Source organism: Oreochromis aureus, linkage group 16 (assembly GCF_013358895.1).
Source record: "Oreochromis aureus strain Israel breed Guangdong linkage group 16, ZZ_aureus, whole genome shotgun sequence".
In the NCBI taxonomy this organism is placed as follows: domain Eukaryota; kingdom Metazoa; phylum Chordata; class Actinopteri; order Cichliformes; family Cichlidae; genus Oreochromis; species Oreochromis aureus.
This window is the reverse complement of record NC_052957.1, coordinates 13664832-13681175: the sequence shown is the minus strand read 5'-3', so window position 1 is coordinate 13681175 and position 16344 is coordinate 13664832. Positions and strand designations below refer to the sequence as shown.

The 16344-nt window shown below is 39.5% G+C and overlaps 2 protein-coding genes and 1 long non-coding RNA gene across 3 annotated transcripts; 2 read left to right on the top strand and 1 right to left on the bottom strand.

The window, feature by feature from the left end:
• The first annotated feature begins 4569 nt into the window (after positions 1-4569).
• LOC120433673 lies at positions 4570-5948 on the top strand. The gene is made up of 4 exons (XM_039600357.1): positions 4570-4745; positions 5041-5324; positions 5449-5616; positions 5911-5948. Exons 1-4 carry the CDS (start codon positions 4570-4572, stop codon positions 5946-5948), a joined length of 666 nt encoding a protein of 221 aa, XP_039456291.1.
• Positions 5949-6348: 400 nt separating this feature from the next.
• LOC120433485 lies at positions 6349-6851 on the top strand. The gene is made up of 3 exons (XR_005608598.1): positions 6349-6562; positions 6681-6740; positions 6838-6851. It is a non-coding gene; the product is annotated as an uncharacterized LOC120433485 (long non-coding RNA).
• Positions 6852-8925: 2074 nt separating this feature from the next.
• Positions 8926-16344, bottom strand: desma (desmin a). The gene is given in 11 exon segments (XM_031730433.2): positions 8926-10374; positions 11047-11138; positions 11664-11716; positions 11808-11917; positions 12037-12147; positions 12358-12483; positions 12567-12728; positions 13644-13739; positions 13936-13996; positions 15769-16151; positions 16153-16344. Coding segments are annotated over 11 exon segments (1428 nt in total). The 3' UTR covers positions 8926-10332.

The following is a 16344-nucleotide window of genomic DNA, read 5'->3' as shown; positions in this document are numbered from 1 at the left end:
ACTTTGTTTTTACTGTAATAAAATGTTGAAATTATAAATATTGTCTGTGAAAACAAATAAATATGCATACATTTACAATTAAATATTGTAATGTTGAAAATGTCTGAAAAACTTAGATTTTACGGTATTATTTGAGTAAAACTACATGTTTTGGGGTTGTGCACATTGCAATTCACAGTATAAAGCTGTGGATTTTGCAAACAAAACCATTCATTTTACAGAAGCAAGATATTAAAATAGGGTCCACTGTAATAATACAACCAGTAAATACCTTAAAAAAAAAAAAAAGCAAATAGCAAATATCAGCAGTGAAAGACAATAAAATTGATAGTATTTTTTTTTTTTTTTTTAATTCAGATACTGATATACTGATTAAAAGTTAGGCCTGCAGTATATCATTGTTAACCTTCTGATAAAAAAAATCAACAGCAAAAGAAGATGTTAAAAATAAAGTTCATGGTTGTGAATAAAATTGATTTCAATAATCTTTTTAATTATTATTTTAAAACAACTTTATGTTGTTGTGTTCACGCCATATTATCAGACCATAAGTGGGTGCCTTAAATTTCGAATTTGTTTGATCGCTGTTGATTGGTAGCTAAACTGCTGGTAAACTGTGTACAGACTTTTTACGTTCGAATTGCAGAGAAAAAAATTCTGTAGCAACATTGTGCAGTATAAGCGAACCATTTCACCAAAAAGGGGACGCAAGGCAAGACGTGGCTGCAGCGGTCTGCAGACATGACTTCTGATCAAATTGAAACTCCTAAAGAAACAAAGAGCGACATTACATTGCGGGATGACGTCACCTGAAAATGACCAATAGCGCGGCGCGCTGCTCTCTTTTTTCATGCAAGAGACTCAAGTTGGCTTGCTAACGGACACAGTTTTGAACTTTTATATTAGCACCATTTATTGCGGCTTGGACCACAGCATCCTGTACAATTAGAGGTGAGGTGAGTACATGCAACTTCAAGTTATCTCTGTTATAAAAATCCACCAACCCAGCGTTTATAGATAATTTTAGCAGTTCGTTTTTTTTTTTATGAGTGAGGTTGTGAATTTAGTTAGCATTTGTGAGTTGAGTTAGCATTACTGTCGCATGGGAAACATTGCTCTGGATTAGTTTCTGTGTTTGGCGTGCTTAATTCGCTAGGGAGGAATTACCAAAGTACATGAAGTTATGTTAACCTGTAATTTCTGTGGTAAGGTAGTTCAGTCATCAAGGGGCTACATGCTTCATTGTAAACTGCATCGGAATGAGCCACGTTGTTTCTTTCGGTGTATTGAAGCAGGCTGCAAGCAGACATACACCAGGTATGGCTCGTTTAAGGCTCATTTTACCGAAGACACTCTGCCCCACCCATGTCACTGGTGTGGCGGTGGTTTCTTCGTTTGCATGTGCAATGGCGATGTGTCAACGTCAGTGTCAGAACTCCAAAGAGTTAATAGCTCATCTGAAAGCCATATTGTGGAAGGACACGTGGTCACTTGTCCAGTAAGAGGATGCACAAATACCTTTAGAGTTAAATTTTTACTGCTCACATGTCACGTAAACACAGAGAGTTTTCAGACAGCAGCATTGGTAATTTATATAGAGAGTCTGCATGTCAATCATCATCTGTTCCAACCACATCAGATGACTTTGTACCCTTGATTTCCGAGCCTGCTGCACAGTCTATTACAGATGAAGATAACATGGAAATACCCCTGAATTCTGTGATCTTTTTTCTGAGAAACGTTTTACTATTCTACTTAAAATTGCAGGGTCAGTTTCTACTGCCTGCTTCAACCATACAAACATTGTGGAGGAAATGCAGAACATACATGAGTTGGGACAGACATACAGTTTGGGTAAACTTGCATCACTGTTAAAAGATGACACATCATTATCAGAGGAGGACATCAACAAAGTCTGCGAGTCTGTCAAAAGCTATGATCTTTTTTCTGCATGTCATACCGGGCCATTGAGGACAGTGCACTCCAGAGCTCAGACCTTTAAAAAAGCCTTCAACTATGTGGAACCAAAGAAAATATTTTTAGGGAGAGATGAAAACAGAAAAGATAGGTTTGCCTATTATGTGCCTTTAAGAGAGACTTTGAGATGTCTGCTAGAGTCTGATCTGTGGCAGAAATCAGAAGAGCCCTCTACTGAGCCTCCTGCTGATGTTCTGTGTGACATAAGTGATAGTAAGCTGTTTAAATCAAATGATTTTTTTGGTCAAAACCCATCATGTCTCAAGCTAGTACTCTACCAGGATGCCTTTGAAGTTGTTAACCCTTTAGGCTCTGCAAGGACAAAACACAAGGTATTAGCTGTATATGCATCAGTGGCAAACTTGCCACTTCATGTACGCTCAGACACAGATCACATGTCTCTTGTCTTACTGTGCAGGGAGAAAGATTTTAAAGAGTTTGGTCATGCTAATGTGTTCTCTGAATTACTGGCAGACTTGAAAAATTGGAGGACAGTGGGATTGTTGCATCAGATGAAACTAGAGTCAAAGGAACTTTGTTTTGCATTGCTGGTGATAATCTGGGCTCTCACTGTATTGGTGGCTTCACTGAAAACTTTAGTTCTTCAAAGTACTTCTGCAGGTACTGCCTGATAACGAAATCTGAATTTCAGGGTGCTGACCCAAATCTGTGTGGACCAGAACGTACCAAAGAGAACTACAACTCTGCTGTTGATCGCCTCCAGATTGACAACACACCAGACGTCGAAGGAGTGAAGTTCAGGTCAGTGTTCAATTCACTGAAATACTTCAACGTTTGTATGCCAGGCTTGCCACCATGTCTAGGTCATGATATCTTTGAGGGAGTTTTGGCTTACGATGTGGCACTGTATCTGAAATACTTCATAAAGACAAAAGCATGGTTCACTTACTCCACTCTGAACCGACGCATCAAACAGTTTAGTTACCATGCCTCTGATGCTTCTACAAAGCCATCTGAGGTCAGTCCTCAAGCAGCTAAACTCTCAGGACAGGCTATACAGAACTGGAACTTCCTCCGATTGCTGCCTCTCATAGTTGGTGACATAGTGACAGACCCCACAGATGATGTGTGGAACTTAACTCTGCAGCTGAAAGATATTGTAGACATGGTGTGTGCTCAGAAAATTTCAGTGGCTCAGGTAGCATATCTTGATATTCTTATTCAAGAATATTTAGAGTCAAGAAAAGCTCTGTTCCCAGAATGCAACCTGAGACCAAAACACCATTTTCTACGCCATTACCCAGCACTGATTCTGAAATTTGGCCCACTGATAAGATTATGGACAATGCGCTTTGAAAGTAAGCACAGTTATTTCAAGAGGTGTGCCAGAAATCTGAAAAACTTCAAAAACCTCTGCCATACACTCTGAAAGACATCAGATGTTTCAAGCCTATCTTGCAGCAGGGTCATTGTGTCAGTCTGTCTTGAAAGTCAAAGATGGTTCTCCATTTTACTCAGTGCTGTACAGTAAAGCCATTCAAGAAGCAGTTCAAATGTTTGACTTAAATGAAACCAATACAAAGGTCACAGTAGAAATGATGTACAAGGGAACACAGTACAAGAAAGGACACTTCCTTGTCACAGGGGCTCTGACTCTGTTGAGTTTGGTGAAGTAGTTCTCATTTTGATTAAGAATGACAGTGTTTATTTTCTGGTGTCTTTGCACGTGACAGAATACCATTCTCAGTATCATCTGCACTCAGTGAGAAAGGAAAAGAAAAGATGCAGTGTGTGAACATCATTGACTTAATTGATTTCTATCCATTAACATCTTACATGAAGTATGGGTACCAAATGGTTCCATTGAAACACAGTGTGCTGTCACAATAATGGTGCTGTTAGTTTGGTACTTACGAAACACTGTATAAAAGTGTAGTATCAAGCAAGATCAGCTTCATATTTTAAGACCAAAGGTACCACTTGGTGTATATTGACCTTTATTTACATTCTTTTATCAGACATCTCGGAAATGGGGGACAGCATAAGAAGTTCCATTACTAAGGTGCTGCCGGACCTGTCTGTCTCAATCCTTGAAATTGTACTGGAGGCACTACAATCATTAGGAGTGGAGACATCTGAGGACTTGCAGTTCATCAGTGAGACTGATCTGAACTCTGTCCTGAGACCAGTTCAGGCAAGAAAACTGCTGGCTGCCTGAAACAAACCAGTAAGTATTATGATTTCATTGCACAATAGCCATGAAGGGCTTTCTGTTTTTTTCTATTATGCTTTGCCAAGGTCCAAAAAGTACAATTAATCTATTGTTTGTGATATTGTTTTACAGCACCAAATATGGAAATTTCAAGCCAGGCCAGCATATCGTCTCCATCTTCTTGCTCCTCATTTTCTGCCTCCCCTCACCCAGTCCAATATATTCTCTAGACTGGGTAGATAACTTTAAATTCAAGTGAAGATTTTCCAGAAGACTTGATCCAGTGTCTTCAGAGAGAGAAAAGACCAAAGCCTCGACTGCGGAGGGAGATGATCCGCATCATTGTGAAGGAGATGATGAAAGCCTGTGCCTCTCCAAGTAGAAGAGCCTCGACTGAAATTGCAAAAAAACTGGTTGCGATGTATCCCAAGTCACTGCAGGATGTCATAGAGGGGGATGTGGTAGGACAGGGGTACCACTCTTTGGTAAAACAGATTCAGGCACGAATTGAAAATGTGAAGAGGTCTACTTTACCAGTGTTACAGAAGCGCAAACAGGGAGGATCAGATGACACCGATGAAGTGACACCTGAAAAGTGAGCATCTGTTCAAGACACATATGGCTGCATAAAGTGGGACATGAAGTTTTGCCAGTCAGTGAGACACTGGAAACCCAGCAGGAGAAGAAGGAACGTATGAAGATTCTCATTGAACAGACAAGCTTCAGTCATGAAGAAGTAAAAACTCTAATGAAATGCACCTACTACTCTCAGCGCAAAGCAATAAACAGCGGAGCAGACATGCAAACCCTCAAAGAAGAGTGGCCTTTTTTGTTTCAGGCGATTGGAATGACAGTCCATTTTGAAGAACTTACTGGGGTACCGCTGAAAGAGACTTTCCTCACCAGTCTGGAAAAGAAGGAAAACGGCTTCTGGACTTTCTGAAAACCACTTGTGCAGACAAGAGCAAGCGTGTCTTGGAGGCTGTCATAAAGCTTCGAATGCAGAGGGGACAGCTGAAGGGCTGCTCAGAAGACGTGAAAGATATGATGCTCCTCCTCCTCTCCTATTTTGATGAAAAAGAGGAGACCCTCTTCCACTATGTTGATGAAACATGTCTGGCAAAAGAAGTCCAAGTGGAAAGCCTGCCTGTGACACCATGTATCATTGTTTGTGGTGAGTTGAAAATCAGTACAGTGTTATGCTATATTAAATGTCTGCACTTTCACTATTTTAAGACACATTTGAATGGTAAAGGGGTTTTACAGTTAATTCTTTTACACTTGTATTTCATTCCAAGGATCCTCCTGCTTTGCATCGAGACTGTTCATGCTCAGCATTGACCACAAAGTTGTAAATGACCAAATAACTGACTTCATCTCTGCAATCTGTCTGATGCTTGGTAGCTACTACTGCCTGAACATCCACTATCCCTGGAACTTGGCTCCACACTTGAATTTCTTCAGAGGTAATTCTTTTACTTTTCCCTTGCCTTTCCCTTTTTTTTTTTTTTTCATTGTATAGTGTTTTATTATGGATTATTGTGTTTATCAAGGTGTTTCTTCAACATTAACCCAGAGAGGGAACAAAAGTTGAAAAAACTAAGAAGAAGACACTGCATGTGAACCCAAGAGTACTCACCCTCATCGCCGATCTCTCTGATCACAGTGGCGAGAGACCGTTTAAAGACATTTTGAACAGATCGGTACAGTCAGTTTAACTGTACCTTGACTGGGAACTACTGTGTTGTTTATGTTTTCAGTTATCCCAGCTGATATTGAGTACTGTGCTCTTACCTGATTTCTGTTATCACAGGCATGCTTTTCAGAGGTTTTGACCATATATCTTTAAACAATCCTCTAACTGGGGATTGTTACTGAGAACTGTACTTTTGATGTTTCAGAGATGTTCTATATTCTATACAACAGAGTTTAAACTATTTGAATTTTGTATTGCCCTAATTAGCAAACAAGTTAAGTGTTGCACTGAACTGTTAACATTGAACTTTAAACAGCAATGTCTGTTGCAAACATTACTTGACTTTACTTGTTATTATAGCATTTTGTAACTGTACGTTTCTGCAAAAGTGATGTCGCAAGCTTATGTGCTTGTTCAAATTCATGTTTTCCTGAAAATGGTTAATATACATTTGTTAGTTGACTATAAGTGTAGACCTTAAGCAGTTTTGGCTTTCTTTTTCATAATGCCAGGAGAAGCTTTAGATGCTTGTTTTGCCTTTATTTGTTTAAAGCAATATATTTGACTAGCAGCAAGTGTGTGGAGGTCAAAATATGTTCAAGACAATAAAAATGTCAGTGAAGGACATCTGAAATTCTGTTGCAGTGGTTTTCTGATGCATGTGTTTTAAGGTTTAAGGGTGGTGGCACAGCTAAGACCCAAGAGTCTCTTTCAAGGTTAGTAAAGTAAACGGATTCAAGAAGATATTATACACATTTCTTTGTTGTCTGTCTCTAAATCTTATTTTGTCTTTATTATGTTTAAAAAGGTTTGTTTTGTTCCTGCCCTTTTCAGACACTGAATTTGAGCAGAAACCATAAGGATACTCAAAGGACCTGTGACTCTCAGGAAATGGTGAGATTTCAGGTCATAATCTTTTTCCTTTTTTTTTTTCCATTAAATTCATTTTCCTTTTTCCTTTACAATATTGCTGTTTTGTTTTTGTAAACAGCATCAAATGAGAGGACAGATGAAACAGTTTCAAGACAATGGCAGGAAAAACATGCTGAAGATTGAAACAAACCTTGGCTGGAAATATTTGGTATGTGTTTTACCGTAAATCAAATTGTTGAAAAACATTCAGCTACACTGCAACACAGGAAACTTGATTTGCACTTATTTTGTTACTTTAATTTCTTGTCTCATTATTTTGTCAGTTATTATTGTTTATGGTGTATGCCCTTCTTGTTTTCTTTCTGAATGCAGAAGGTATCTAGCCAGTCCACAAGAAATGCACCCCATGAGACTTCTGGCAGAAATGATGGCGCCTGTATTCTTTGGTTTCCCTAAACATCACACCCTGCCTGTTTATACGAGGCTCTTCAATTAAGTCTGCACCCAAAGATTCAATAAGAGGTAAGCAGTGGTATTATTCAAGTTTTGCTAAAGAAAGATGGACAGGAGACACTAATCTTAATCAGCCGAGCTCAGGTTCATGTCCAGGTGAGCAGTTTCATACGCTATAAAATGTAGATTGAATGATAGGTCTCATCACCATGCATTCAGCCATTAACTTCAAGTTCTATGATAAATCAATAGGAAACTTAATACGTTTTCCAACAAATTATGATTGTGATTAGGGCTGCGTTGTCTATGTATCACTTTTACATAAGTAGATTCAAAGGATAACTATTGCCAAAACGCAACCTGGGCTGTTTTTTTTTTTACTGTATCGATTTTGATGCGCCAAATTTATGCCCTGGCCCCTAGTATTCCCATTCACTGGCTATTGACCACAAAACAAAATCACGGTCAATCTCAAAAAGCGGCTTGTTTGTCGTAATTATGCTTTTAGATATATGTTTGTCTCGTTTACAGTAAAAAAAAACAGCCCAGGTTGCATTTTGACAATAGCTATCCTTTAAGAACTGTATATTTTACACTTAAGAAATCATTTATCATTAGATCTGTTTTTGGCAGCACGTTTTGTTCATTTCTGTGCATTTTGCTCAAGCACTGATCAAACTTTGTCCATTTTTTTGCTGCAGAGGGATCCTGCCAGTCCAAAGTGAACTCCTGATGGACATTGAAGTACTCCTGCAGAGCTTGTATCTTCGACAGCATTAGAAACTCCACTGAGTCCTTTCCTTCACCAAGGCAGGACCCAGTGAGTACTGTTGATAGGTCAGGGGCAGGTAATATTTTGTTTCATGTTTATTCATTCCTCCATGGATTACCAGCCATATATATGGACACATGCTGTATTCTCAAGATCTATGCTGTTTTGTAGGAATAGAGAAAATGATATGTTTATTCTGTTTTCAAATAGTATGTCAAATTTTCTCATTGTTTATCAGTAATATTCACTACCTTGGCTATATATGAGCATCTTTAGGTTTTTCTATATTTAGCGGTTGCAAATGTAAAATGTACGGTAAACCATTATGTTCCTCATATTGTACTGTATTTTTAGCACGGCAGCTGTGGTTGCCAGGAATTTACCGTAAAATGTATCTGGTCAAAATAAAATGCTGTAATTTGTTATACAATTTCACTGTGTTTTTTACTGTCAAAGGTTTTAATGGTTTAACATATTTCTGTTATTTTTACATTTATTTACAATAATAGGGTCTATCCTATTACTGTTAAATTAACAACAAATTACTGTAAATATTATTATATCATAACCTTTTTTTACTGCAAATATCCGTAAAAGCTATGGAAAGTTGCATTTTTACATTAAATTGCTGTATAATTGACAAATATATTTGTTTTTTTCTATCATGATTTTGGTAAAATAATCGTTGTCTACCTTAAAATTTAGGGTTACAAAACCAGTATACCGTATTGTCTTTTACAGATTCACATTTTTTCACGGTATATTCCTGGCTACCACAGCTGCCGGTATTTTACCGTAAATTTGACAGTTTTTTTTTTTACAGTGTACATTAGCAGTGTAGCTTCATAACAAACTGCAGCAGTTATGTAACGACAAATACAACTGCAAAACTAATCAAGAAATAAGAAGTGCAGCAATGCTTGAAGCTTTTTGCTTCCCTGTAAAAAAAAAACAAAAAAACAAAGTAGTCTCACAAGCTGGTAGAGGAGAGTTCACAGAAGTGAGGCAACTTTATTTAGAGGGAAAAGAACACAGGAGCAGTTTGCCCTTTCTGTTGATTCAGTGATGAGAGCACACCGTCATGGCTCCACTAATTACTGGAGTAGCAGTCACATACTTGCTTCTTTATGTTATTCAGCGTAATTATCTCTTTCTAGATCTTCCCTGTGTCTCTGTCTCAGAATAACCTTTTCATTACATTTGTCCTCTGTTTTTCTTTTCTCCCCGTCTTGCTCTTTCTTGCAGGCTCATTTATTGTTTCTGTGTTTCCCTTTTCTCTCCTCCACCCACACAAATTTTTATCTCTGATGACATTTTCAGTCCAGTGGCTTTAGAAACAAACTGCACAGACTGTAATTCTTGTTGCTCTGCTAATCTGCTTTCTGCTGGAGACAAAGAATGACCAAGGGCCGCTCGTTAATGTGCCATTGTTTCGTTTTCCCTGCACCAAGATCAGACTGGTTACTGATAAATTCAAGAAAGCCACAACTCGTGTTTTGTGTATAGAAGAAAATTAAATGTTGACAGAAGAGTGTTACACTTGGCTGGGGGAGCTAGTATCTTTTGGAAAGCTAAAACGGGCCACATCAGTTGATGCATGCAGTAGGAAGAGAAAGTTCATAAAGAATTGGATGAAAATGCACGCATGCTGTCTGAGGAATGCTAATGCCTAGAAATATGAGTTACAGAATTTGAATAAACTTTCTGCCCAGCAAGTGAAATCTTTTATTTGAGTTTTTGTCAGAGCGAAAGAGGATACCATGGTTACTCATACACATACCATCAGACATGTAGCACATGCTGGAAAGCTCAAAGGTCAAAACACAACTGAGTTCCCTTTTCAATAGATGTTTCCCTTTCAAGTCTAAAACCAACATCTCACTTTCCTTGAATCAGTATACAGAGATAGCCTATCTTAATCAATCGATGTGCATACACATGTAAAAATCCTGGAATACACACAGTGAAATTTATCTGACTGCAGTGCTTCAGTCAAATTGATCTGCCATTGATTGTTACAGTGGATGATGGGATAATTCGGCAGTATGAGCTGTATTCATTTGAAACATTACTCTTACCACTAAAATATTTTTGCAGACAAGATAGATGCAAGTTATTTTTGTTTGCAGTGAAAAGTAACACAAATAAAGAAAAACATCCTGGAATGCCCTTCATTTAAAACAAGGCTAAAGGCATTGTGCCTACTGCATCTTTCCTGTGACGCTTAAAGTAATTTATGTACGGATGTATAGTGGTTAAATTTCACTTCCATGACACTGCATTTTGTATCTAAAAGTAGGCACAGCTTATTAATCATCGTAATTCTAGTAGGAAAAGATTTCATAATTGGTGCTATTATTTTTTTTACGTAACGTTTTTTCTTCTTGTTTACATGATGTCTTGCTGGTGCTGTGTCGACTCACTGACAACCTGTGGAAGGAAAAAAAAGGGAACACCGTAAATTGATACGAAAGGGAAACAATCTATTTTCGCTATGCGAAATGTCTGCATAAACGGTATGAGAAAACATCCCATCTGCCGAGGTAGTCTGACAATAAAGTTCTACTTAAGCTTAACATTCAGTGCAGGTGTTATGCTTAAGGTGAAGGACTGTGCTGGGACCAACTGGAGCGCTGACAGTGAAGGTGCTTGCTCAGGGAAGCCGGTGCTGTAACTTTCATGAAAGTGTCTGTACCCGGATTGATTCAAACTACAAGATTTCAGGGATAACGAAGAGAATAGAAGCTAAAACAGCTTTGCTACTGTGTTGCCACACTTTTATGTGTAGACAGTTATGAAAATGTAGTGGTTGTGATCGATATAAATGCAAGAAGGAAATTATTCTTATTAAATCTGGTAGCTTGTTTCAACCCGCTGATGTGAGCAGATAATCAAAAGGCAGGTGTGATACTGAAACCAGACTTACACATGAGGCATTAGCACCCTGGCTCATAGAATATTTAATCTGGATGAGAATATAATAAATCAGAAGGGTTTGGTTGAAAAAAATACAAGTTATAATTTACTAGTTCTTTTATAGTTCGTTAGGGTATATTATATTTGTGTGTATGCCTGTGTGTGCGTGTACGTGTGAGCTCAAACCTCTCCATCGCGGGTCTCAATGGTCTTGATGAGAACAGTCTTCTTGGAGTGAACCTCTGATGAGCGCTGATGCTGGGACTCAGGACTGGTCTCTGTAGGAACAAATTCACACATGCAGCTCTTTCATAAACTGCTTTAATTCTTTCTGCAGCTACACTGAGATAATTTAGTCACTGATATTAGTTTAATGAGTTTAATGAGCTTCGAACAATTTCACATGGCTTTAACATTAATGGAACATCCACACAACATTCTTGTGTGAATTTTAAGCTGCCACAAAGTGCTCAGATGGGAGGTACTGACAGAGACTAATTGCATCTTCTTACTGTTAACCCATTAAATGAAGAGGCTAAGTCATATGATTATTAATGACGGTTAATTCTTGCCTCCATTAACCACAGAGCCATGAAGGTTTTAGTCATATATCCCCACACAGTGGTCAGAATGTGTCACTGCAAAGACACTATATGTAATGCCCTTAAAATAGCAGCTACCATATACAGTCACAGCCTATAATTAGACCTTTTATCATCCCCCCTTATTGACTCATCTGGAACGCCCAATAGATTTTAATGGTATTTATGCGTGACAGGAATAAAGGGCGCAACTTCTCATACCTCTGAATCCAATGGAAGAATAAGCAGACTGGACAGGTATGGTGGTAGTGATTCTACAGAAAGAGGAGCATAACAAATCGGTAATGAGTACGACATAAATGCAAAATCACAAAAAATTAAGGTAGTTTTAGAACAGAAACACACCTGCTCTCCTCTCCTTCCAGCAGCTTGCGGTAGGTGGCAATTTCAATATCGAGGGCCATCTTCACATTGAGGAGGTCCTGGTACTCCCTCAGGTGGCGGGCCATATCATCCTTGAAATCAGTGTGTAAGAAGTGCTTAAAATATAGTTCTCACCAAACACAAAATCCTGCTACTTCTATTACCCAGTGTAAAATGTAAAAGCTCTGCATGACATATCTAAGCATATTACTTTCATCTTAGCAATATCTTCCTCGAGCCGTGTAATGGTATCTTGGTAACCAGTAGCCTCGCGGGCCGTGCGATCTTCCATGTCTCTCATCTGGCGCAGCAGAGACTCATTCTGAAAAGAAGCAGAGACATGAAGTCCTTGAAAATAAAGGATAAGAAGCTTAAAAGAGAGTAAACGCACCTAACAGAAACAGATGTTTATGGCTGTTTATGGCTGAAAATATGGTTATCAAGGAAATGTAAAGATGATATCAATCAGAAAGAAGAAATTTAAAATAAGAAGCAAAAAGATAAAGTCAGAAAGAGTGCTACAAATACTCACAGTGCCCTTCAGTGAGTCAATCTCGCAGGTGTAGGACTGGATCTGGTGTCTGAATTCCATGGTCTCCTGCTTGGCCTGACGCAGTGCATCATTGTTCTTGTTCACAGCCTGGTTCAGATCAGACACCTGAAGACAGAGGACAGGAGGATTAACAGTGCAACAGCTAAGAAATACTGTCTGCATTTTACATGTGCATGCCTCCACTCTACCTTAGACTTGTACCATTCTTCAGCCTCTGCAATGTTTTTGGCAGCAATGGCTTCGTACTGCATGCGGATGTCTCTCAGAGCAGCAGTGAGGTCGGGCTTAGACATATCCATCTGGATCTGCACCTGAGTGTCCTGAATCTGGCTCTGCAGCTCACGGATTTCCTGCAAGGAGTCCAGAAAAAGTCAAAATCCACTCGTTCCAAAATGATGAATAAGCAAACATGTGAGTAGCTATCGGGACATTTAAACAATTTCTGCTACTTCAGTTGACAAGTTAAAAATAATTGAACATGTGATAACATGTCAGATCAGAATATTTACATATAGAAATGTAACATGTCAAATTACAAATTCACCCGGCTGTCAATTGATGCATTCTGTTAGCAACAGGTTTTTTTTTTTTAAATTAACCAGCCTGGATTGCACTCAGTTGTTGTCTGATCTAACTGAAAGTTATAAATAGCTTTTCATCTGTTCACAGGCACACCCTCTTTTTCTCTGTCACACAACAGCTGACATAGTCTTTTGACCAATCAGCACTTTGGCATTTCTGGCAGGTCAAAGTTCAAGCAAAGAAGACAAAATGAGAAGAAGGGACTTCAGCTGTGCAGACATGTGTCTGAGTGTGTGGCTCAGAATATCATTTGACATCTGTAAGTGAATAAGGTTAGATCTTTCTGTTGCCCTGTAATAATTAAATGATTGTTAAATTTTCCTACAGACATGAATCTGTGTGGATGGGAACAATATCTGTGCTTTAACATCAGTAGTTTTCTTTAGGTGGGTTTAATTATGATATCTTTGATCTCATGAAGAGCTGCATGCCTGTGGAGACTCAGACCTAATATCACAGCACAGTATAGTAACACACACAGGTGTTATATGATACACTATACACCATCCTAGTGACACACATAATAGATATAGAGAGGATGGGTGGCTTTTACTGCTCTCTTATTTCCCAAGTGGTTGCTACAGCGAATGGATCGGATTTTATGCCAGATGCCATTCCAGACGCAACCCTCCCACCGCCTAATTGTGTGAAGCCAGCCAACCAAAACTGGTAAATCAGCAAACCTCTTCATGAATCTTCTTGAGGAAGGCAATCTCTTCTTGCAGACTCTCAATACGTCTCTCCAGGTCCAGCCTAGCGAGAGTGGCACTGTCCACATCCTAGATAAGAGGAGAGAATGGCAAAAAAGAAAATGACCAATAACCAACAGATTAAAAAAATATTAAAATAAGAAGAAAATTAAAGGAGAAAAATGACTGCTCAACCAAGGGAGACTGGTGCAAAGTTTCTCTGTTTTGGACTGAAGAGAAAATGACTGAGCTTTTGAGGAGTGATTTAAGGAAATAGAAGACTTACAGCTCTGAAAGCAGACAGGTTGTTCTCAGCTTCTTCCTTCTGGTGAATCTCTTCTTGCAGTCTGCCAGAATGACAGCAACATACAAAAAGGAAAAGAGCGAAAAAGAAAGCGGAAAGTTGAAACAAAAGTGAAGACAAACTGTTTGAGTGAACAGCTTTTCCCCCCGGGGACCACTTACTAGACAGATAAACTAGTTACCACCTCTCGGTCCTCCAGCCTTTCTGCTCTTTTCGTCTGTCAGTAAATTCATGAGAATAGAACCGGCATAGACAATGAAACATCAAAGTTCAAGCTTTTATTTGTATCCATGTCCACACACACTTCTGCACTTGCTCTTTGAGTCCTAAAGCTGTGTTGCAGCTGTCACACTGTCAGAATCAGAAGGGTAACAGTGTGAGAGCAACACAGGCCTGTCCTGGTGCAGTTTCCAGAATTAGCATTTCGCCATGCACTTTGAACAACTGGAAAATGCAGAAAAAAATGCCGTCATGCACCTCACACATAATCATTACCCACACAGATACACACAGCAGATGCTATTGGCAATTTTTTGCAGATTTGAATCATGTCATCGTCCATGGAAACGTTCAGTGAGAATGTTCAATGAGAATGTCAGCGTGCATGCGTTGCAACTGTTTGCAGGCTCTTTCCATGTGATATCAGAAGGAGCAGCTGGTGCTTTAACAAGTTTCACTGAACGCTTCAGGCAACCATTTAAGCAGGCCTGATACACAGAGAGCGAAGAGTCAGAGAGCTGTGTGTGTTTGAGCCTGTCTTTTGATATACATTTTATTTAAGTGATGCTGCATGCAGCATCTCGCAGTGACAGAATTTCACAGAGCTGATTTAGTCGCTCCAAATAGATTATTCAGAGATACACCCACACTGCAGCTCCCCGTGCTTTTCTCTCTCTCTCATGCTCACGTTCTGTCACATATGCAGTGCACATAGAAGAAATGTGTATCTGGTGGACTGGCTTTTGAAATTTTTTCTCTTTTTTAGATTTATTCTTCTTTAAACTTACCAGACAAACAGGGCGTGTGTATTCACTTATTTTTATCTGTCTACTTCTCTCATGTCTGACTGCTTTCTGTCGAGCTGAAACTTAATCTGTCTGTCTGTGAGTCTCAACTCTATTCCTATGAACCTGCAGATCTCTCTCTCTCTCTCTCTCTCAATTTTCTTCTGCTGTGTCTCTCGTGAATAAATTATAAAACACCTTTGTAAAAAGCCATTGGACTGTAACAATTACTGAAGCATTCCTATTCTCAAATCTCTCCTTTGTTACTTTGTTGTTTTCATTTTTCCCAAAAGAGGAGAGACACTCTTTAGAAATCAATGAGTTGTACTTGATCCCACTTGTTTGTTTTATTTTTAACACACTGGATAAAGCGTTTTAAAGTCTCCTCCCCCCCTTCTGCTTTCCCGTCTTCCGATTTTCTCCTTCTGTTCCATCTGATAGAGGTTTGGTCTGTTGCCAGCATGTGAGATAGCACCTTCCAGAGGGTGGGGGTGGGGGGTGGGGTCACAAATATTTATTGTATCACATGATTTTTTTTTTAAATGTAACAGAATGAGCTTGTCTTTAAGCAGAAAAGCTCAAATCCCCCATGTTTCAGTTCATTCAAACTATTCCATTCGTGTTTGGCTTTTAGACTTAACATGAGATTCCTGTGTACTCCTACATGTGAGTGCATGTGTTTCCAGTAGCTCACTTTTATTAAAGCCATATTACATGAGTCAGTTTTTTATATATTTTTTTTCTTTACTCATCATTTGTTCATGAAGATGTTTATCTACATATTGGCCCAGTCCCATTTATCCAAGCTTACCTGAGCTTAAGTTTCTGCAGGTCATCGGCCAGGTTGTCTCTCTCCACCTCCACTCTGGCACGCTGGTTGGTGAGGGCCTCTATCTGCCTCCTCAGCTCCCTCATTTCCTCCTCATACAGCTCAGCCACACGCCCAGGCCCCTCGCGGCCCCTGAGCTTCTCGATCTCCACTGTCAGCGCGGCATTCTGCTGCTCCAGGAAACGCACCTTCTCAATGTAGCTAGCAAAGCGGTCATTGAGGTGCTGAAGCTCGGCCTTCTCATTGGTCCTTGTGTTGAGGAAGTCTTGGTTCATGGCATCTGCAAGGTTGAAGTCGAGCTTCTCCCCGGCATAAGTGCGCATGGCCGTGGAGGAGCCGAGCCCGGCCCCAGAAGACAACTTGAAAGCTGGAATAAGAGGGAATGCCGGTGCTCTTGACTTCGTAGACTCTGCTAGACATACGGCTGGAAGCGGAGCTGTGGGCTCCTCCTAGAGAGGAGGAGAACATCGATGACAATGGTGTTGACCCAACACCAGAGCCAAAGGTGCGACGGTACGAGGAAGCACTCTGGGCTGAGGAGGCGTAGGACTTGCTCAT